General features: G+C 48.9%; 1 protein-coding gene across 2 annotated transcripts in view; it reads right to left on the bottom strand.

The window, feature by feature from the left end:
- CRMP1 (collapsin response mediator protein 1) overlaps positions 1 to 22,889 on the bottom strand; it is a 72,120-nt gene that overhangs the window by 31,340 nt on the left and 17,891 nt on the right. For both annotated transcript variants that reach the window (XM_028848101.2, NM_001266075.1), the window contains 3 exon segments: positions 14,964 to 15,052; positions 9,321 to 9,505; positions 4,387 to 4,551 (listed from right to left, as the gene is read on the bottom strand). In XM_028848101.2, coding sequence (XP_028703934.1) covers positions 4,387 to 4,551; positions 9,321 to 9,505; positions 14,964 to 15,052 — 439 coding nt within the window.

Below are 22,889 nucleotides of genomic sequence, written 5' to 3'. Positions count from 1 at the left end.
AATAAATCAATGACCACAGAGCAGAGTGGTAGTCACCAGGAGAGATAAGTGCCATTGGGATCCCCAAAGGGGCACCTATCCAGCCTGAGGGTGTGGATGAAGGTCAAAGGAAGCTTCCAGGGAAAGTCACACCTAAGCAGAATCTGAAGGTGATGAAGAAGAAAGGGAGGAGGAGGAGGAAGAGGAGGAGAAGGAAGAAGAGGAGGAGAAGGAAGAGAAAGAGGAGGAGGAGGAGGAGGTGGAAACTCCCCAGGCTGAGAGGGAGGGGTGTGATAAGGATAAGGAAGGGTGTAATAAGAATCTGCAAGGAAGATGAAAAGACATTAGTCATGCAGCTTCTAGAAATGTCCTAAAGCACATGCTTTTTTATCCCATTTTTTAAAAAATTGTGCTTGCAATTCCCATAAAGACATCAACAGTGACAGCTGCTCTGCCCGGGAGAGCTGAGTTCAGGCCTCAGTTGCTGTGTAGCACTGGAGAAGTTACTGCACCTCTCTGGGTTTCACTTTCCCCATTTCTGCAAAGAGGACATTACACCAAATGTGCTGGTTTCCCATCCTGGAAATGCCCTGCACTGGACTGTACAGTACACTCAGGACGACTATCAAGATTTCTGGGGAAGGCCTTCTGACTTAGAGAAGGATGCACTAAAACGTTTTAGGACAAAGGAAACCAGGTGTGTTCCTCCTTCCCTTTCTTTTCTCCCTCCCTGCGTCTCTCTCTCTCTCTTTTCCTTCCCTAACTTATTTATTCATATTATAAACATTTATTGAGAGCCTGCTCTATGCTAGGCATGTGCTAAGCGCTTGGGATACAGAAGTTACTAAGGGCATCTTTCGGGAAATCAATCAGCTGGTTCGCTGATATTTGATGCATCTCTCCGTATGCAGGCACCGGCCATGCAACTGTGAGCAAGACGACAAGTCCCTGCCCGGAGGGGGCTCGCCATCTGGGCTGGGGTGTGGGAATACCAGCAAGTCAACGGGCAAAGACAACTCAGTCTGATGATCCCTATGTGGGGGATGCATGGGGGGTTGCATCTGTCAGGGGGCTTCAGGGAAGGCTTCCCAGGGGAGTGCAGCGCAGCACGAACAGGAGAATCGCTAGGAAAAGGCAGGGAGAGTGTTCCTGAAGGGGCCAGCGCTCACTCACACAGCCCCAAGGGCCAAAGGCAGCCTCAAGCAGATGGGAAACGGAGGTGCAGGGGGCCGGGGCTCTGGGCCCAAGGAACTGGAATAAGCCGGCCTGGAGGAGTGGGCGCATCCTCACGAGTCAGGCGGACAGCTTGTGATTTATTCTGAGGATGATGTGGAGCCGCTGAGAGTGTTTAAGCTGATTAGAAAATAAAAACCTGGCCGGGAGCAGTGGTTCACGCCTGTAATCCCAGCAATCCGGGAGGCCAAGGTGGGCGGATCACTTGAGGTCAAGAGTTCAAGACCAGCCTGGCCAATATGATGAAACCCTGTCTCTTCTAAAAATACAAAAATCAGCCAGGCGTGGTGGTGTGCACCTGTGATCCAAGCTACTCTGGAGGCTGAGGCAGGAGAATCACTTTAATATGGGAGGCAGTGAGCTGAGATCTCGCCATTGCACTCCAGCCTGGGTGACAGAGTAAGACTCCGTCAAAAAAAAAAAAAAAAAAAAAAAACCGCAGAGAGAGAGAGAGAGGAAGGAAGGAAGGAAGGAAGGAAGGAAGGAAGGAAGGAAGGAAGACAAGACCAGACCTGCATCTAAGAGATAGCAAGTGTTGGCGAGGATGTGGAGAAAAGGAAATTCCTGAGCACCCTTTGTGGGAATGTAAATTAGCACCACCACCTTTATGGAGAACAGTACAGAGGCTCCTCACAAAACTAAAAACTGAATTACCATATACTTCAGCAGTCCCACTACCGGCTAAAAATCCAAAGGAATTGAAATCAGTATGTCCAGGGGATACCCCCGCTCCCGTGTTCATTGCGGCATTATTTACAACAGCCAAGATTAGGAAGTAACCTGGGTCCATCAATGAATGAATGGATTTTATAAATGTGGTAAATGTACACAATGGAGGCCTTAGTAAAGAAGGACATCCTGCATTGCAGCAACAAAGTTGAAGTTGTGGAACCCTATGTTAAGGGAAATAAGCCAGGCACAGAAAGGCAAATACTGCACCATCTCACTTATATGTGGAATCTAAAAAGTTAGTTGATTTCATAGAAGCATACAAAGTAGAAAGGTTGCTGCCAGGACCTGAGCACAATCGCCATTCGCCTGCTGGTGACCCAGCCCAGATGCACACAGCACAGGGCTCCCTGGATGCCTGCAAGCAGCACAGACCCACTAGGCCCCATGGAGCCCAGTGTCTTTCCCTACAAACTCCACTGCCACTCCAGAGACCCTCGCATCTCAGTGAGGGGCACCCTAAACGACCATTCACTTAGGGCAGCAACCTAGGGAAAATTGCTCAGAACTTAATATTAGGTAAGGGAAGTAAGATACAAGACTGTCAATTTCCTTGGATTATTACTGTTATGTAGTTGCGGTGAATCACGCAGCAACTGCAATACAAGGATAATGCCTTTTTCTTTTAAAAGATAAGGTCTCGCTCTCCGAGCCAGGCTGGAGTGCAGTGCTCACTCCAGCCTCAACCTCCCAAGCTCAAGCAATGCTCCCGCTCAGCCTCCCAAGTAGCTGGGAGGCTTGCACCACCACTCCCGGCTATGTTTTTTTTTTTTTTTCGCGGTCTCACTATATTGCCCAGGCTGGTCTCAAGCTCTGGGCCTCAAGCAATCCTCCCTCCTCAGCCTCCCAAAGTGCTGGGATTAGAGGCATGAGCCACCATGGCCAATAATGCCTTCTTGATAGAAAGAGCTTAAACAGCTATATGAAAATGCAAATTGATGAGTGGGCAAAGAATACAATCAGATACTCACATAAGGAAAAATGTATGCAAAATGTTGAATGTAATCAGTAAAGAACTGCCACGAAAACCACAATGGTGGTGTCTTTCACCCATCGAATCGGCAAGAATTTCATAGAAGCAGTAACACCCAGTGGTGCAAAGGTGCAGGGACTAGAGATTCTGGCATAGGATTTGCAGGGGTACAAGGGGATGCATCTTTCAGGAAACCAACTTGGCAATAAGCGTCATAATCTTGAAAAATGCTAAAACCTTCGACCTTCTAATTCCACTTCTGGAAATCTGAAGAAAAATTAGAAATGCAACCAAATGTTTATACATGAAGATGTTCACCATAACAGGATTTATAATAAAACAAATAGAAAGCCTAAATGACCAATAAAAAGAAAATAGCTAAGCAAATTAACCATTATATTGTACATTAGGAGCCATTAAAAAGTTACTGATGAAGAGTAATGTGACTCGTAAAATGTTAAGTGAAAAAAGAAGGGTTCCACATAACAGCTATTGCACAACCACATAGGGAAAAATCATCCAAATACACAGGGAATGGAAAGCAATAATCCTTCACATGAAGAGTAAATCGTGATTGGGGATAGAACCAGAGGAAAACAATTTTTTTCCTTCCATTTTCTGACTTTCTTTAAATATTGGGGAAACATACCCTCGCTCTCCTTGAGGCACCACCATTTGAGGCTGCCTCCTCAGAGGGGCCCTGACTGCCCCTTTCTGTACAGATCGCTCATGCCCTGACTCTTTCCGTTCTGTTGTTCTTCACTTCCTTGGTGTCTTCTGATCAGTTCCCCTCCATTCGCTGTAATGCACACCATGAAGTGTCTACATTGTGCTGGTGTGAACCCAAACAGAGGGGAGCCAAGGTGGGAAGCAGGGACATACAGACACGGTCCCCTCCCTCACAGAACTCAGAGTTTGACAGAAGAGCCAGACAGACAACATCCCATAATCCAGGAACAATGGAAAAAGTGCCCCAAAGGAGGCCTAAGTAACCAGCATTGGCTATTCAAGGAATGAAGCAATTCTGAGTGGGGAAATGGGAGAAGGTAATGGTTGAATTGGGTCTCGAAGGTGAGTAGCACTGGGCAGGCAGAGGAGAAAGGGCATTCATTCCTGGCAGGGGATCTACATGAGCAAGGGCCTCGCAGCATAGCCAGTTTCAGAGATGGCAGCCAGGCTAGTGATCAGGGTGATAGGAAAGAAAACTGAGGTTAGATCAGCAAGGGCCTAGCATGGTAGGCTGCAGAGACTGGATCTGCTTCTGAGAACAAGGACAGCCCACAGGTTTTCAAGGAGAAAAGGATGGACTCTGTAAAGGGACTAGCCTGTTTCCTCACTGTCATGGGGCAGAGGGCAGCTCATAATCAGGCTCAGAGCAGATGCAGACAGGGGGATTTTTCACTCCACATAATCCTTGGATCTACCAAAGAACCAGGGATTCCTCAAAACCCCGTTCTGAGGCTTTAACTGACCTTTGTCCTGCACCAGCACGTCCAGCTCCTCCCGAACGCCATCATACCAGCTTGTGATGTCCACGTGGAGGGAGTAATCACAGCAGGATTTGGTGTCAGCTGCTTCATGCCACTTCTCGAAGGAGGTCAGTAGGCTGGACCCAGGCTCAGGAACAACATGGTCAACTGGGACAGGGAAATATGCATCATAATGCTTTAGACTCAAATGTTCCAATGGTAGCCACCATCATTACCACCACCACCATCATTGCCATCATTACCATCACCACCATCATCATCATCACCATAATTATCACACCATCACCATCATCACTATGACAGCCACCATCATTATCACCACCACAATCATCATCACCATCATTATCAACCCATCACCATCACCATCATCGTCATTACCATTATCACCACTACCACCGCCATCATCACCATCATTATCACCCCATCACCATCATCACCGTGACCACCACTATCATCATCATCATCACTCATCACTATCATCACCTCCAGCACCATCACCATCATCATAATCATAATCACCATCATCACCATCGTCATTACCATTATCACCACTACCATCGCCATCACCATCACCCCATCACCATCATCACCATGACCACCACTATCATCACCATCATTATCACTCATCACCATCATCACCCTCGTCATTACCATTATCACCACTACCATCGCCATCACCATCATTATCCACCCATCACCATCATCACCATGACCACCACTATCATCACCATCATTATCACTCATCACTATCATCACCTCCACCACCATCACCATCATCACAATCACCATCACCATCATCACCCTCGTCATTACCATTATCACCACTACCACCACCATCATCACCATCATTATCACCTCACCATCATCACCATGACCACCACTATCATCACCATCATTATCACTCATCACTATCATCACCTCCACCACTATCACTATCATCATCACCACCATCACCACCATCACCACCACCACCATCCACTGTCATCACCGCTATCATTATCACTCCACCACCATCATCACCATCCCATCACCACACCACCACCATCATCATCACTAACATTATCACCACCACCACCATCATCACCACCATCACCACCATCATCACCATCACCACCATCACCATCATCATCATCATCATCACCCCATCATCATCATCATCACCATCACCATCTTCATCACTACCATCCTATCACCATCATCATCATCCCAATTACCACCCCATCACCATCACCACCATTATCATCACCACCATCATCACCAACCTTTTCATAATCACTCTCACCATCATTATTGTCATATTGCCATCACTGTCACTATCATTAACCATAACCATTAATTAGCAATGACATCATCACCATTATCTTCAGTCTTCATTACCACCATCATCGCCACCATTGTCATCATCACCACCATCGCTCACTATTTGTCAGATAGTGCCACAAAAGCTTTACATAACCTCGTTTATTCAATCCTCACAACTGTCCTGTAAAGTGAAAATTAATATCCCCATTTTGCAGATGAAAAACTTGAGGCTCAAAGAGGGTAAAGCAATTGTCCAAGAGCATACAACTAGTAAGCAGAAGAAGGAAGGTTATCCAAGACTTGTCAGATAGTCTGAACTCTTACCCACTGCTCCAAGCTGCCTCCTTTGGCATAGAATGCCAAGATGAAAAGGACCTCCGAGACCAAACAAGTTCACTTCATCATCCTTTTTTCAAATAAAATCTTAAATGTAAAGTAGATGAGGAAGGGGAGCCTCCAGTCTTTTAAACTTCCCTTGACTTCATATACTCTGAAGCTTACTGCCCTGTTTCTTCATACCCCCACCCTTCACAGGCAGATGTCAAAAAGAGAAGTCTCACCTTTCCTCCTCCCACTCACACCTCCATCCACCTAAAGCATCAGCCTTTGCTAATATGACCCTCACATCTCTAGGTCTAACGGGAGCATGCAGTCCTCAGTTTCTTGGCCTCTCGGGGCACAGAAGGTCCCTCCCTCCTTTCTTAAACTCGTTCCTCTCCAGCTTCCATGGCAACGCCACCTTCTGGCTTTTTCTTTCCTTTGTCCTACTTCTTTGGCTGCCACTTCTCAATCATCCTGAGGACTCCATCCCCTACTGTTCACTAGGCTCACTGACTGGATCCCTTTTCTTTGCACCAGCTCATTGAAACACACCACTTGCTCTGAGCTACAGAACTCTGAACCCGGTTGTGTTCTTGGCTTCTCCACCGAGATGACTCAAAAGCTCCCCCAAACCAGAATGTCCACAACCTCATGCAGTACTGTCCCCATCCCCACCCCAGCTGTGGTGGACATCACCAAGTATGTCCACAGCCAGAGGCCCAGGCCACCCGTGCCACTTCCTTTCCCTCGCATGCCCCATGTCTGACCCAGCACCGAGGGCTGTTGACTGGCCTTCATAAAACCCAGAAGCTGTCCACTTCTGCCCAGCCCACGGCCACGCCGCCCTCATCTCTCAGCTGTATTATGCCATCGCCTCCCAGCTGGTCCTGCCACATCCCATCCCGGCCACTCTATTACCGTCTCACCAAAACACGGAACAGTTCACATCTCTCCCTGCTTAAAATACCTCAACGTTGCCTGTCACCCATATGAGAAAGAGCCACAGCCTCATCAGGTCATCGAGGCTCAGGGTTGTCCTCTCCTTGCAGCCTTGCCTCACAGGATGTCATCCCTCAATCTCCACACCCCTGCCCCGCAGGCCTCCCTGCAGTGTCTGGAATGGGAGGTATGTTCTCACCTCAGGGCCTTTGCATATGCTATTCCCTCCTCCCGGGGCTCTGCTCTTCTCTGCCCCCTTCCCCTGGTTAATTCCAACTCATTCTTCAGATCCCTGTACGAATGTCACTTCTTCAGAGAACACTTCCCTGAGGCCCCGCCCCTCAGTTCAAAGCACTGTGCACCCTTCTTTTGCAGCAGGAGTCACAGTTTCTAGTCATACATGTGGATGATTAGTGACTCCCAGAGAGATGACAGGCCCTTGACAACGAGCATCTTTCCTGCTTTTGTTCACCTGATACAGCACCCGGTGCGGACTCTTAATTAACATTTGTTGAATGAAGATGGGGAAGGGCGGGGACCCTTTCAGAGCCCCGGACTGTGGTCCTCGTGTGCTTTCACAGGCTCTTGGTGTTCCATGAAACACACTTTGGAAACTGCCCTTCACAGGCGAGGAGGATAAGGTTTACAGGGCAGGGCTTCCCAGGATCTCACAGCTGGTGATGGAGAAAAGCAGGGGACGTCCCAGGAACCCTGGCTCCTCATCCAGGACTCTTTCCCCTGCCCTAGGCAGTCCCCCTGAGCCCGGAACTTCCGTGCCCATCTCTCAGAACTCTCATGTCCCATGCACTACATGAAGGAATCTCATGTACGTCTCCAAACCACCCTAGGCGCTTCCCACGGTAAGGCCCACATTACAGACAAGGAAGCTGAGGCTCAGAGAGGCCAAGTGCTGGCCACAGTCATGCAGGTGCCTGCCGAGTGCCAGTGTGCTTGGGTTCAAACCCTGGCTGCTGGGATCCAAGTCCAAGTCTAGATCCTCCTCCCATTTCCCATCCAGCAGATCCACGGGCTGCCCTTTGGAAGAGGGATCAGGACAGTGCTTGCCTCAGAAGTCGAGCCCCACTCCTGGCTCAGGGACTTGGCAAACTCTACCCATAGCAGTGGGCTTCAGCCCACAGACCACGCTTCCAAAGGGACTCCTTTGTGAAGAAGTGGGAGAGACGGGCAGGGTTGGGGCCAGCTTACAGACAAGTAGCCTGGAACTGAAGAGCCTAACAGTTGACAGAACATTTACAATAAACTGTGGCCTATTTAGTTCAAATTGCTTATTAAAATGAATTCAAGCAAAAGCAGCTCTTCAAAATCAACACAAGAAACAGCAATCGGGCTGCACAGGGCTATGGAGGAGGAATCCAGTTTCCCAGACCGAGCACTGTTGGGGACTGGTCTCATTGCCCACAGTATTTCCTTCCCTCCCCAGCCTCACCAGGGCTCTCTGTGGCACAATTGTGCTCCTGTCAACTTTGGGCTTGGCCACGTGACTGACCTTGGCCAACAGAATGTGGGTGGAAGCTGCAGCATGGAAGTGAAGAGATGAGGCAGTGAGAGGAGGCAAGTTTCAGCCAGAACCCCCTGCGTTCTGCCATTCACCAGGAGAACAGAGTGGCTGGGGAGTCACTGGGTCCAGAATGGGAGACCCATGGTGTCCGAGTCCAACCCGCAGCTGAGCACAGCCACTCCAGCCCCATGCCCACTCCTGCACACCCTCAAATGAGAAAAACAAGTGTTGCTTGAGATTTGGGGGCTGTTTGTTATGCGGTCTTATCACAGTATTACTGCAGCAATACTGACTAATACAACCACTTCCCAGCTATGTCTCCTTGGGCAAGTTGCTTCACCTCTCTGGGCCTCTATTCTCCCATCTGTCACAATAATACCTATGTCACGGGTTCTGAAACCACAGCCATCTTCACATCATGTTGAAGGGTTTTCTTTTTCTTTTTTTTTTTTTTTTTTGCTTTATCTCCCTATAATCCATGTCTTCTTCACTTAATGCTTTTCTTTAAACAAATTTTGTTTCTAAAAATCTAAATGTGACTTCAGTCTCATGCTAAGCAATTATACCAATGAGATGGTATTTCAATATTTTAAAAATATTTTTTTAAAATTGGTGCCTATAAAACCATGTTGTTTATTAAGCCATCTTGGGTAGCCCCAGTGGCACACATGGTGTGCTCTGTAAAACGGCGACCTGTGTCCTAGGGCTGCAGTGAGAATGAAATCCAGTGGCACCCTGTGCAGACAGCCTTGAACACACTGAGCACTTGTGATGCTGGTGATGAAGAGGGGACCTCACAGTCTATGTCCCTAAGGCAGGGGACAGTGTCACTCACTGATCATCGTGGTCCCGCCCACCAGGGCCGCCCTGGTCCCTTGGAAGAAGTCATCAGCGGCAGTCATCCCCTGGGAGGGCTTCTGCAGGTACGTGTTGACATCGATACCTCCGGGAATAACCATCCGCCCGTTGGCTTCAATGGTCTTCACTCCACCAGGAACGATTAAGTTCTCTCCTATTTGTCTGGAGGCAAACAATAGAGACAGCCTTGGTTCTTAAAGGAAAAGTAGAATGGGCAGTCAACCCACAGCTTCACTTCTGTTAAATAAACAATTCTGAGTTAGGCCCTTCACAAGGCCCTGGGTAGACAGATAACTCAGGCAGGGTGCATGCCCTCAGGGGGCTCACAGTCTAACAGGAGGTAAGGCAGGTGGGCAGACTGTTAGAGTCCAGTATAGCAGAGAGAGCCAGGGGACACGAGGAGGGGCTCTTTCATCCAGCCCGTTATCTAAGGCTTCCAGGTGGAGGGGGTGGCAGAGCTCAGTCCAACAGAGGTGAGACCAGCATGATGCACACGCTGACTGTCACATCTATTCCGATGTAGCAGGTGCCGGAAAACTTCCTCCAGAAGGAGGGTAAATTCCAAATGGGGAAGGAGGGAAAGGAGCCTACGAAAAGAGAAACCAGGCCCCCGGGGATCTCTGTAGGTGACTTATTGATGACGGTGGCTTCTGGTTTTTATTTGCTGGCACCAGAGTCAGGAGGTCTATCAAGGCGCTGGGGGAAGAGGCTCAGCCAGAACCAGGAAAAGGACCCAGCAGCGTCCAAGGTCAAGGTCTGGCTCAGACCATGAGATCTGTGAGTGATTTTTACTTAAAAAAAAAAAAATCCAATTGTTGTGAACTCTTGAGATTGGGCAGTATATTAATTTTCTAAGTCACATGAAACGCCAGTAGTAAAGACCCAGGAAGATGCTGCTTCAGTGACCAAAAGTGCAGTTCTAGACAGAACCCACAGCCAGGCAACCAAGACAGTAGCCCCTGCCCTCCTGGGCTCCCAGGAGAACCTGGGCCAGCAAGCAGATCCCAGCTGGGGCTCCCCCGAAAAAGTGGGTGCCACACACTGTGCTCTTAACCCAGGAAATAAGCCTAGGACCGCACAGTGCCAGGGACAAGGTGGACACTCAGAAAATGTTACCACACATGTCCACCTCCACCAGGATCACCACCGCCGCTGCTTTTAATAACCAATCCCTTACCTTCAAAATGTCCACCGCCGCTGCTTATAACCAATCCCTTACCCCCAGAATGTCCACTGCCACTGCTTATAATATCCCCAGAATGTCCACTGCCACTGCTTATAATATCCCCAGAATGTCCACTGCCACTGCTTATAATATCCCCAGAATGTCCACTGCCACTGCTTATAATATCCCCAGAATGTCCACTGCCACTGCTTATAATATCCCCAGAATGTCCAACTTGACTGAGGGAAATCCTGTCTTCCCCAATCCTTCTGCCGTCCTCTCCAAACGTGTGGGCTTGCCAACAGCTGAAGGGAAAGGGGTCAGGAAGACACCTGGCCCTTAACTTAAAAGGAACAGCAACAGGAGAACAGCGTCTTCTAAGCGCATCACGGCTTCTCTCATTGAATGCTCACAACCAGCTCTAACAGAGGACAGGGTAGCACCCCAAATGCCAACCCAGGCAAAGACCTGGGCACAGTCCAGTCAGAAGAGCCACTGGCTGTAGACATGCACATGGTGTGTCTACACATGGGCACGGACCTACGCATGAGTGTCAGCAGAATCACAGCTCAGTCTGATTCAAGCCTGTGACCGAGTCACCATGCTGTGGGGGCCAACAAGTACTCTGATGAGAGGTTCTTTTATTTATTTTTGAGACAGGATCTCTGTCAGTCAGGCTGGAGTAGAGTAGTGCATGTCATGGCTCACTGCAGCCTCACTTGCTGGGCTCAAAGCGATCCTCCTGCCTCAACCTCCCAAGTAGCTGGAACTACAGGCGTGTATACCACCATGCCCAGCTAATTTTGTTTTTTAATTTTTTGTAGAGATGGGATCTCCCTATGTTGCCCAGGCTGATCTGGAACTCCTGAGCTCGAGGGGTCCTCCTGCCTTGGCTTCCCAAAGTGTTTGAGCAAACATGCCTGGCTTTTCTTTCTTTCTTTTTTTTTTTTTTTTTTTTTTTTAAGAAATAGCACATTTCCTGAGCAGCCTGGTTGGCCACAGTCCTAAGATGCTTAATGTTCAACAATGAGTGCCATCTCTGCAGCCAGAGGCTCTTTCTTACCAGGCACAATCATAGCCTCTTAACAAACCCTCTCTGGTCTCCCGCCAGCAGCCCTGTGAGGTAGGAGGTATTCCCATTTTGCAAAAGAGGACAACACAACTCAGAGAGGTGTAGTGACTCATCCAAAGCCACCCAGCAAGTCAGTGATGGGCCTGGATTTAAGCCCAGGTCTACTCAAGACTAAGATCAGAGCTCTGACCAGCGGGCTTTACTGTTGCCCTGCTTCCCATATATAGAAGCCAGATTCTCCCTGAACTGGGTTTAAACTAAACGGGACTCACTGAATGGTGCTCAATAGCAACGTGCTTGAAAGGGAAAGAGGAGAGAGGAAGCTCAGTTCAGTGAATGAGACAGACGCCCCTCCCCCAACACCATCACCCCACAGTGCAGAAGAAACTCTCAACCACCGGCACCTGATTCACCAAGGCTAAGTGAATTAAATGGAAACCCCGATGAATCATAATCCAATGAATCACGACAGCTGAACGGTTCTTAAGAAAACTTGGCAAATGGCCACAAAATTAAAGGATTCTTGGGGTTTAATTAAAGTGGAGGAGAATAATTGTGCCTCTGTGTGCCAGGTGGTCCCTGGGGTGAGCACAGCTGGTCCCTGGCTCTTCCACACCTACCCTTCTCCGCCTGCAGGATGCACATTCAGAATAAACACCCGAGGGCCGTGTGAGGTCTCAGTCACTGTCACTCGCTCAGCTTCACAAGGCCAGAGGAGAACTGCTGACACTCAGAGAGCTTCTCAGCAACGGATTCAAGTAAAAGGGGTTTACGACCAAGAGGGGCTGACAGATAATGAATTTAGGGAAACTGCAGATTTCCTCAACAGCCAGGTTAGCCGGAGTCCTAGGATTCTTGATGTTCATACATACAGCAGGCACTTAATGAATGCAGCTCAACCCATGGCCACTTGCTCCATCTGTATACCCCCTGGGATTGCAGGCCCTCTATAAGGGGGCCTGGCCCGGGAAGGACGGGCGTGGATGTGGTCAGATCAAAGCAGCAGGTGGTGTGTGGGAGCGGGGAGCCCACGAGATCATTCTAAGGGTCATTTTACCTTTCAGGCTTCAGAAGCCCAAAACCCCACACAAAGGGGTGTTCCCTCGGAGTTGCTTTCTCTATATCTAAGCCATGGTTGAGTTAGAAAACCTCATTTTTTGACGCATCCTGACACCCTTCCCCACCCCCCATCTGCCTTCCTAACCATTCGGGATCCAGGTGCCCTGCATGTGACAGGAGCACCCTCACCACCTGATGGCCAACATTCATTTGTTTATGCTTTCCCTGAATTGGCGCTCCAGGACCTACTCCGCAGGCCTGGTGCTGGGCCCCAGGGTGGGGGCCACGAGGCGAGGCCCTGGTCAAGGAGCAATGCAGTGTGACGAGGGCTGCAACAGACAGCAGCTCACGGGCTCTGGGGACGGAGGGATGCACCCCACACCATCTTGGGGTCAAGGAAGGCTTCCTGGAGGAGGAGTCGCATGAGCTGGGCCCACAAGGACAAACAAGAGATGAGGGGAAGGCAGAGGGGCAGGGAGAAAAGGTGTTCCAGGCAGGGGACTGATGGGTGCAAGGCTCTGAGGTGACAGCAGCCTGCAAGTCCTGTGAGTCCCAAGTTTTCATTATGGCCAGAAGAGTAAGCAAGGAATGAAGCCAGAGGAGGGGAGGTCCGAGCTGGACTTGAAATGGTCAAAGTTTAGGACTAGAACTGGGGGGTGAGCTGGGGGGAGGCAGGGAGGGCTCAACTGTTCTGGGTACCCCTCTTCGCTGGGTGATTTGCATATGTAGTCTCTTTCAATGCCCCCAATACTCCACAGCCCCTTTCCCCCAGCCTCCTCCTCCTCCTCCTGCATCATCATCCCCAAAGCCCACACGGGCCCCAGGATGATTCTGTTAATGGTATCAATCCCCTTCTGCCTTCCCCTAGCTCCAATTCCCCTCTGCCTTTCCTTCTTGTGCCAACCACTCATGCTGGATCCTGAAACAGTGTCCTTCTCTCCTCTTCCAGATTTCAAGGGAAGAGGCTGAGCACCCAGCAAATCCAGGGCACAACTCCCAGAAGGAGAACTGTACCGATCCTCACCCACCAGTAAAATGTTAAGGCCAGCCGGGCGCGGTGGCTCACACCTGTAATCCCAGCACTTCGGGAGGCTGAGGCAGGTGGATCACGAGATCAGGAGATCGAGACCATCTTGGCCAACATGGTGAAATCCCATCTCTACTAAAATACAAAAAATTAGCCGGGCATGGTGGTGCATGCCTGTAGTCCCAGCTACTCAGGAGGCTGAGGCAGGGGAGTCGATTGAACCCGGGAGGCGGAGGTTGTATGTAGTGAGCTGAGATCGCACCACTGCACTCCAGCCTGGGCAACAGAGTGAGACTCTGTCTCAAAAAAAAAAAAGAAAAGAAAAGTGAAGGCCACCTACAGACCCCTGCCTGGCGTTATGGACAGAATTTTGTCTCCCAAAATTCATGTTGAAGCCCCAGCCCACCCCCATGGGACTACCTTTGGAGACGGGGCCTTTAAGGAGGTGATTAAGGTTGAATGAGGCCACAAGAGTGGGGCCAGAATCCAACAAGACTGGTGTCCTTAGGAGAAGAGCCCCCAGGAGTGTGCACACACACAGAAAGAGCCCGAGGACAGCCAGAAGGTGGTGTCTGCAAGCCAAGGACAGAGGCCTCAGGAAGAACCAACCCTGATGGCCACTTGATCTGGGACTTCCAGCCTCCAGAACTGTGAGAAATAAACTGCAGCTATTTAAACCACCCAGCCTGTGGCATTCTGTTCCGGCAGCCAGAGCTGGCTAAGACACCTGGGTTGTCGTAAGCAGGACTGAGGAGGGAGCCAATGAGAAGAAAGTAAAGGAAACTCCAGCCCCAACGTCCATCTTTTCTTTAAGTGCCAAGGCCGGGCTTGGAAGCCACACATTCCTCCTTCCTCCCTGCTCCCCTCAACCCAATTCCAGAAACTGTGGGTAGGTGGAAGGAAGAGCTGTGAATTCAGTTGTCTTAGGGTGGAATCCGGGCCTTGACCCTAACTCACCCCGTCATATGGGGCCAGGTACCCAGACTCATTGGCCTGCTGCCTCCAAAACCACAAAACAGGAAACATGTCTGCATTTTGCAGCGTTTGTGTGAGCATTGCATGAGAGGAGCTGCCTCAGCCGTGTGGCAGGGAGCCTAGCCCAGGGGGGCACCTGAGAAATGCCAGCCCCTTGTCCACCCGCAGCGTGCACCTCCCCCAACCTCCGTGAGGTCTCTACCCCTGAAACACAGGCACACAGCCCTGTCATTCCAGGGCAGAATGCCAGCCTTCCATTCCATCTAAGGCCAGGCAGCCTGGCGACACAGGTTTCTTAAAAGGTCCGTTTTGATCAACCCACTTGATAAGTCCATCCTCCAGGTAGACGTCAGCATAAAGGGACTGGTCATCGTTGATGATCCGTCCACCTTTGATGAGGAGTCGGTCACTCTGCAAAGCAAGGCAAAGTATTAAGGTTCCTTGGAGAAAAGCCAGGAGAAATTTTTTCCTTTTTAATTTCGAATGAAAGAATTATCAAATATTTTCAAAAGTAAAGGCATTTAACTTCCCCCATCCCAGATCCATCACCAGCTTCAATACTTCTCTATCCAACACTTCCCGTTCTCCTTTCACCTTTCTCCCCTCTCACTTTGTTTTGTTTTTGCTGAGATGTTTTAAAACAAAGTCCAAGCACTGTATCTTCCCACCTAGAAATACTTTCCTAGATCTCTCTCACTGCTAACCCACTTCCCGTTTGCCCCGAGAAATGAGTGTGGGCAGCAAGATGCACTTTTTTTTTTTTTCTAAACAGGAAAGGGGTAAAGACTTTTTAAAGAAACAAAACCAGAATCCATTATCCCAACGAACCCAATTAATTTAATAGCTTCCCTATCAGTCAATAATCAGGCCCTGTTCAATGTTCCTTGATTGACTCATGGATGTCTTTTTGTAGTTGGAAGGTTTGAATCAAGAGCCATACCAGACCCCGTAGCACACCTGCCTCATCATCTCGGCAGTCTCTGTCAGCATCTGCACTGGCCCCTCCTCCCTTTTGAATGTCATTCATTTGTTGAAGAAACTGGGTCATTTGTAGAACAGGGAGTTATCAAGGTATTATTAAATATGATAATGATCAACTGAGAGACATTTTAAAAGATAGTGAAGAGACTAAAAACCCCACTTTCCCCGTATAACTCCCGGTTGACATTCTGATGTCTCCCCACCCTTTTTCCTCTGTTTTCTTCCCCACAGTGCACACATCCGCTCACTCATCCAAGCACCGATCAGCTACCAACTGATGCTCTGAGTGCCAGAGGGGACCAGGCATAGAGCTGGAATCTGCTTTCCGGGGTTGACAGATGGAGAGACAGATGTTTATCAAGTCATAGGGTATGTGGGGTTGAAGAGGAGAAGAGTGGGGACCTGCCATGGAAGCCAAGCAAAGGCGCTGCCAACCTTATCTGGGGGGTTGGGCAGAGAAAGCGTAGACCCAGAAAATAAGTCTAAAAAACAGTCTATTTATACTTCCTATATCTACACTCTGTATGACTATGGATAGATAAATGGATGTGTCATTAGAGGAAGGCGGATAAACACACACACACACAAACAGGACTGTATGAATATGTCTATGTAAATATTCATGTATTCAGATGATGTTCTCCAAAGGGCATTTTCAATCCCCCAGCCTATCCTAAGGGCACAGACCTAGGCTTTCAACCCTCTTCTACTTGTCAATACCATTCCAGAATGGAACTCAGCCATAAACATGTTTATGCATAAACACAAACAAAGCTTCACCATATGGAGTGTTCCGGGCGGAGGGAATGATATGCAAGTCAGAAACCAGAATATTATGGGAACCAAAAAGAACACAATTCTGTCCTTCCTGCATTTTACCATAATCACATCCCAACTTGCCGCACATTCTTCATGACTATGTATATATATACATATACTTTTTTTTTCTTTTTTTTTGAGACGGAGTCTCCCTCTGTCGCCCAGGCTGGAGTGCAGTGGCGCGATCTTGGAAACAGGGCCTTTGGCGTGAACCTCCACCTCCTGGGTTCATGCCATTCTCCTGCCTCAGCCTCCTGAGTAGCTGGGACTACAGGGACCCGCCACCATGCCCGGCTAATTTTTTGTAGTTTTAGTAGAGACGGGGTTTCATCGTGTTAGCCAGGATGGTCTTGATCTCCCGACCTCGTGGTCTGCCTGCCTTGGCCTCCCAAAGTGCTGGGATTAATTACAGGCGTGAGCCACTGTGCCTGACCCCCCCGCTTCATGACTATATTTTTAAAATAATCATAAAATATTCCATCTTAGGGATACATAATAAATTGTTTAATAATTCCCCCATTGTTGGTTACTGAAGTTATTTTCTGGTTTTTACAGTGATATGTATTGCTGCAAAAAACATTTTTGTGCATAAAACTCCTTCCTTAGTTTGAATGATTTGTTAGGCAAGGTTCTCAGAAGCTTAACAACTGAGGCAAACGACATAAACCTTATTTACAGCCCTTGATAAAGATGACCAAATTCCTTTCCAAAAGGAGTACCCCATTCTTTGCATGAAAACACTAAGCACTCTTTTTTATTATTAATGTTTGTTAATTTGTGTTCCTTTTCTTTTTTCTTTTCTTCGAGACAGAGTCTTGCTCTATCACCCAGGCTGGAGTAAAGTGGCATGATCATAGCTCACTGCATCGGGAGGTGGAGCTTGCAGTAAGCCGAGATGGTGCCACTGCACTCCAGCGAGCGCAGAGCGAGACTCCGTCTCAAAAAAAAAATAAAAGTAAACTGACAAGAACAACCCACAGTAGGTGGTACTCTGATAGCAGAGCCTCACTCAAGAACCTGGAGGCAAGTGGTGCATCTGGGAGGTGGCTCCAGGGACTGCAGGGAGGGTATCCTGTTCAATAGAGTGCATATTGACCTGGCTAGCACTGTGGGCAACTAGAGCTTGATCTTGCCAAGGCCATCTGAGGAAGCGTACAGAAGGCACTTCAGTGTGCCCTTGGACCAGGTCCCATGGTTTTACAGCATCCGCCACAATGCCCTGCAAGCCCAGAGAAGAAGAGTTTAACCCAAACTAAGGAATCAGAAACACATCATGCAGTTAGCTGCCCAAAGCTTCTTGCATCAGAATCATATTTCCCTCAGAGTGAAAGCCACGGGCAGCGAGACCCCAGTTCATCTCGAGTCCCAGGATCCTGGCAGTCTTCCTGCTCCTACTTCCTTTGGGCCCTGCTTGATGTTACTTATCTGAGTGCTGTCCCCTCAACTTGCCCTGTTTGGGACAACACACGCCACCACCCCACCAGCTGACCCTACATCCCTTACCCGTTTTATGTATTCATAGTACTTACAGCACATCTGGCAGACTATGTATTTCTAGGTCTGTCTAAAATGTGACTTGCTGCACTGGAATCACAGCTTTGGCATGTTACCCCATTGGCTGTGCGGGACACAACTCCCCGGGGACGCATGACACGGGTGTTGGTGGGGACGGCACTGCCTGGAGTTTGCATAGTAAACTTGTCTTTACTAGACCGTGAGCTCCACGGAGGCAACGGACTTTGTTTTCTTCACTGCTGCCTCTCCGGCATCTTGGACACAGCCAGGCTGGCTGTCTGGGTGACTGAACTGATTCTTGACAGATGAATGGGTGAAGATGGAGAGAAAGACGTCACAGCTGGGAGTAGAGGAAAAGCAGTGTGACAAGGCACATCCTGTTCTTCAGCAGGAGGGTCTCTGGAGGAAGATGCTTCAGGGTAAGTTGCTCCTAGGCCCCACAACCTATCTGTGTCCCTAAAAGAGATGTGTGCATCCCCAGGGAGGAAACTCACCAAGCCTCTTGACGGCATTCCAGGACCAATGGGAAAAAGAGGCCCGGGCTCTGCACATCCAGGAAGCACCCACAAGCTGGCGTGCATGTTTCCCCGGCTCCAGAACAGGAAACATAAGTCACCAGCAGCTGGTGCATGGCTTCCGGAACACGGCCACCCTGCAGGCACCCGTCTGCCTTGTCACATTTAATAGGGGGCTTTTCAGGCTCAGTCTGAAAGGTGGCATTTTAATGCACTGTGTGCCAGAAGATCGGCCCAACCTGCTATGCTCTTCCTAGAATCACATGGTGGAGCTCGTGTTCAAATCCACTCCCTCCCCAACTACCACCACCAGACACTGCAAGCAGGGGCGCCCAGGGCTCCAAGCCCTTAGTGTCTCTCAGGTGCTGGTCTACTTCCGAAAAAAAAAAGCCCATAGGAAGCCAAGTGCTGATTCAACCTCGTCATGTTCTTTCTTAAAATTAGTAGTTCCTTTGCCTCTTAAACAAGCATTTTCAAAGCCATGTGCTTCAGAACTCAAGCTCAGAGAGACTTTAGTAGGTACGGGCCCAGACAGGGGTTCCCCGGTGCCGTGAGTTTAGAGATCTCTAGGTTAAGGCTGGGTGCGGTGGCTCACGCCTGTAATCCCAGCACTTTGGGAGGCTGAGGCAGGCGGATCACAAGGTCAGGAGATCGAGATCGAGACCATCCTGGCTAACATGGTGAAACCCTGTCTCTACTAAAAATACAAAAAATTAGCTGGGCGTGGTGAAGCACGCCTATAGTCGCAGGTACTTGGGAGGCTGAGGCAGGAGAATGGCGTGAACCCGGGAGGCGGAGTTTGCAGTGAGCCGAGATCGCGCCACTGCACTCCAGCCTGGGTGACAGAGTTAGACTCCGCCCCCCCACCCCCACCAAAAAAAAAAAGAAATCTGTGGGTTAAACGGAAGCAATGATGTCTTTACGACAGAACTTTTCAGATCCTTGCCTCTGCTGATATTTGATATGGATATTCCAGAGGAGAACTGAGTTGATATCTTTTCCAAACTCAGGTCCCTTTGTGGTGTGGAAAATCTGAAGAGATACTTTCCCACAGAAGAGACTGTGGGAAACGGGCTTTGAAGAAGTTACGCGCTTTGTGGCCATGTGCACTGAACGGTCTGTGCGGAATGTTAGTATGGAAATGAGCTCCTCGTATGGAAATGAGCTCCACAGACAGGTGTGACCTCCAAGTTCACACAACTAGTAAGGGTGCAGCCTAGAGCCAAGGGTTCCTAATGGCCTGTCCAGCATTCCAGCCACCAAGCCACGCTTCTGTCCCATGTCTAAACATTCTCAAACTCTAGAATCCATGACACCTCATAAAAAGATAGAACTTAGAATACCCCCTACAAGTTTTAAGATCAACGGGCCTTGCCTTCTAAGGCTGCCTTTCTCATGCAGGAAATACGAGTGCACAGAACTGTATACCAAAAAATGTAAATGTTACATAATGTATGTTTTTAAAATTAATAATACCAAATTCACACACTTACAAAAAAAAATACCAGTGCTGTCTGTTGCCTCTCACACGATTACTGTGAGGGGAAAACAGCAGATGTGAAAAATGGTATGCTCTGCATAAAAATTATTATGTAAAAACTAGGCTGGATGCAGTGGCTCACACCTATAATCCCAGCACTTTGGGAGGCTGAGGTGGGTGGATCACCTGAGGTTAGGAGTTTGAGACCAGCCTGGCCAACATGATGAAACCCCGTCTCTACTAAAAATGCAAAAATTAGCCAGGCGTGATGGTGGGCACCTGTAATCCTAGCTACTCAGGAGGCTGAGGCAGGAGAATTGCTTGAACCCAGGAGGCGGAGGTTGCAGTGAGCTGAGATGGCGCCACTGCAGTCCAGCCTGGGCAACAGAGCAAGACTCCATCTCAAAAAAAGTTATTATGTATAAACCTTGAAGAAATAAAGCATTTCATGAAAAACTCAGCCAAAGTCTAACAGCTGAATTGATTAGCTCGGGCATGTCAGAGATGCCAGTTCGTTCCATGGTGACAGCAGTGACCTAAAGCAAATCATGTTCTTGTGTCAGTGCTGCTTAAAAGCAAAACGTCCACACTCAGACAGAGGTGGGTTTGGATCCTGACTCCACTTATTATCCACGTGATTTACCAAGCCTCCGTTTCCTCATCTATAAGATGGGGATACCAAGCCCAACTAATTTTTGCATTTTTATTAGAGACAGGGTTTCACCATTATTGGCCAGGCTGGTCTCAAACTCCTAACCTCAGGTGATCCACCCACCTCGGCCTCCCAAAGGCTCCTCTGGGCTCTGCGTTCTAGGTGTGTATTTGAAGTGCTTCCTCAGCCCAGGTCTGGCAGGTGAACAGCTCATTGTTCATTCTCTGTCCTTTTCTGTGGCTAGAACTCCACACTATAAATCATTGTTTAAGGATGGGTGTAAGCAACTTAAATGCAGCTTGTGTCCTCAAGGGGTGCTCAGGCCAGTGAGGGAGGCTGAATCAACAGCTGGCCTTTGCCCCCAGTGTGGGAAGTGCAGAGGGCCACAGAGCACAGAGGCAGCCTCTACATCAACCCTGCTAAGGGGAAAAGCATTTCCTCTGAGCTTGGAGGCTGAGTAGGTATTAGCCACACAGCAAAGGCAAAAAGGGATCCCGAGAGAGGGAAGCACACGGTGTATTAGTCCGTCCTCACAATGCCATAAAGAAATGCCTGAGACTGGGTAATTTATAAAGAAAAGAAAAGAGGTTTAATTGGCTCATGGTTCTGCAGGCTGTACAGGAAGCACTGTGCTGGCATCTGCTCGGCTTCTGGGGAGGCCTCAGGAAACTTACAATCATGGCGGAAGGCAAAGTAGGGGGTGGGTGAAGGCATGTGAGTACCTCACATGGCCGAGCAGGAAGAAGAGAGAGAGTGGGGAGGTGCCACACTTTTAAATAACAAGATCTTCTGAGAACTCACTCACTATCACGAGAACAGCACCAAAGGGGGAAATCCGCCCCAACGATTCAATTACCTCCCTCCAGACCCCACCTCCAATACTGTGCACTACAATTCAACCCGAGATTTGGGTGGGGACACAGATCCAGACCATATTCCATGGGGAAAGACACAGAGGTCAGAAGCAGCCTGGTGCGTGCCTGGGGGTCTGTAAGTGGTTTCCTTTGGCTGAAGGGTGACCTCAAAGTGGGGAATGTGGAAACGACTGCAGAAGCCAGATCTCAGGGACCCCAGTGCCGTGTGTACAGGGGAGTCTGGGCTCCGTGGTGAAGGTCATGGAGGGGTTTTCATCAGGGAGGAACCAGAACATAGAGACGTTTCCAAGACAAGACATCGCATGAGCGCTGGGTGGAAATGGGAGAAGTGGGAGAAATCGTCTTTATCTTCTCCTCAAAGCTGGGATTCCTCAGTAAGAATATGTGGCAGCCAAGTTTGCAACAGGTATCAAAGGCCTTAACAATGTTCATGTCCTTTGACCCATAAATTTAGTGCTGGGAATTTGTCCTCCAGAAAATGTCCAAAACAGGGTCAAAAAATGACACACAAAGACGTGATCCAGAATTAATTACAATGGTATAACCACACCAGTAATGAGGTATCATTCAGCTACTACAGCTACTAAAATATTTTCCAGGAAGTTTTAAGCACGAACAAAAGTGCTAGATAATAAAATATAAGGAGAAAATGCAAACTACAAAATTCTCTGTTAGGAATGCAAAAGGAAGTGGATCTGGAGTAATTGGCTTCCCCTATGGAGACTTTGGGGTCCACCCCCATGATCTAACCGCCAGTATAATGCACAGCCCTCTCCCAATGCACAGCCCTCCCCCAATGTGCCCATCTCTCATTGAGGTGGACACCCCTTCATGGCCGGGGGAGTTCTGAGTATTTCATCTCTATATCCTCAGGAACCAGCCAGGAACCTTACACAGTGTTTAGCAGATGTTTGCTGGGCAGGAGGCGAAGAGGGAGGCAACAGACAAGAGACAAGGGAAGGAGAAAGTAGAAAAAGTTTGAAAAGACAGAGGGAGTGCAAAGGAGAGAAAAGGAAGATGAGATTAAAAAAAAGGATAAAGAGGAAATGAAAGATGGAAGGAGGAGGAAAGAAAGGAGAGAAGAGAGAAACAAAGGGAGAAAAGCATAGGTGGACACATAGTAAATCTCTCTTTTCTGCTTTTCAAATTCCTGAAAATCTAACCCCACTGGCTGGGAGAGAAGTCTGGCAAGTGCAAAGCCTGCACACTACAGATGATGCAGGAGGGCATCCTCATGAAGACTCTACCAAAACCGTGCTGGGCTGCAGCCGTGTTTCTACTGCCAAATAGCTCATGAGTCAGAGGAGCAGCCAGGCAGGAGACAGGGATTCTTCTCCAAACCTACTGTTATCTCCCATCCAGCCCCCACTGGGAGGACAGAGCTGACAGTGGCAGGACGCTTTTGTTCTTT

Source organism: Macaca mulatta, chromosome 5 (genome assembly GCF_049350105.2).
Source record: "Macaca mulatta isolate MMU2019108-1 chromosome 5, T2T-MMU8v2.0, whole genome shotgun sequence".
Lineage (NCBI taxonomy): Eukaryota > Metazoa > Chordata > Mammalia > Primates > Cercopithecidae > Macaca > Macaca mulatta.
Note: the sequence above shows the minus strand (reverse complement) of the source record. Positions and strands in the feature narration are given on the sequence as shown.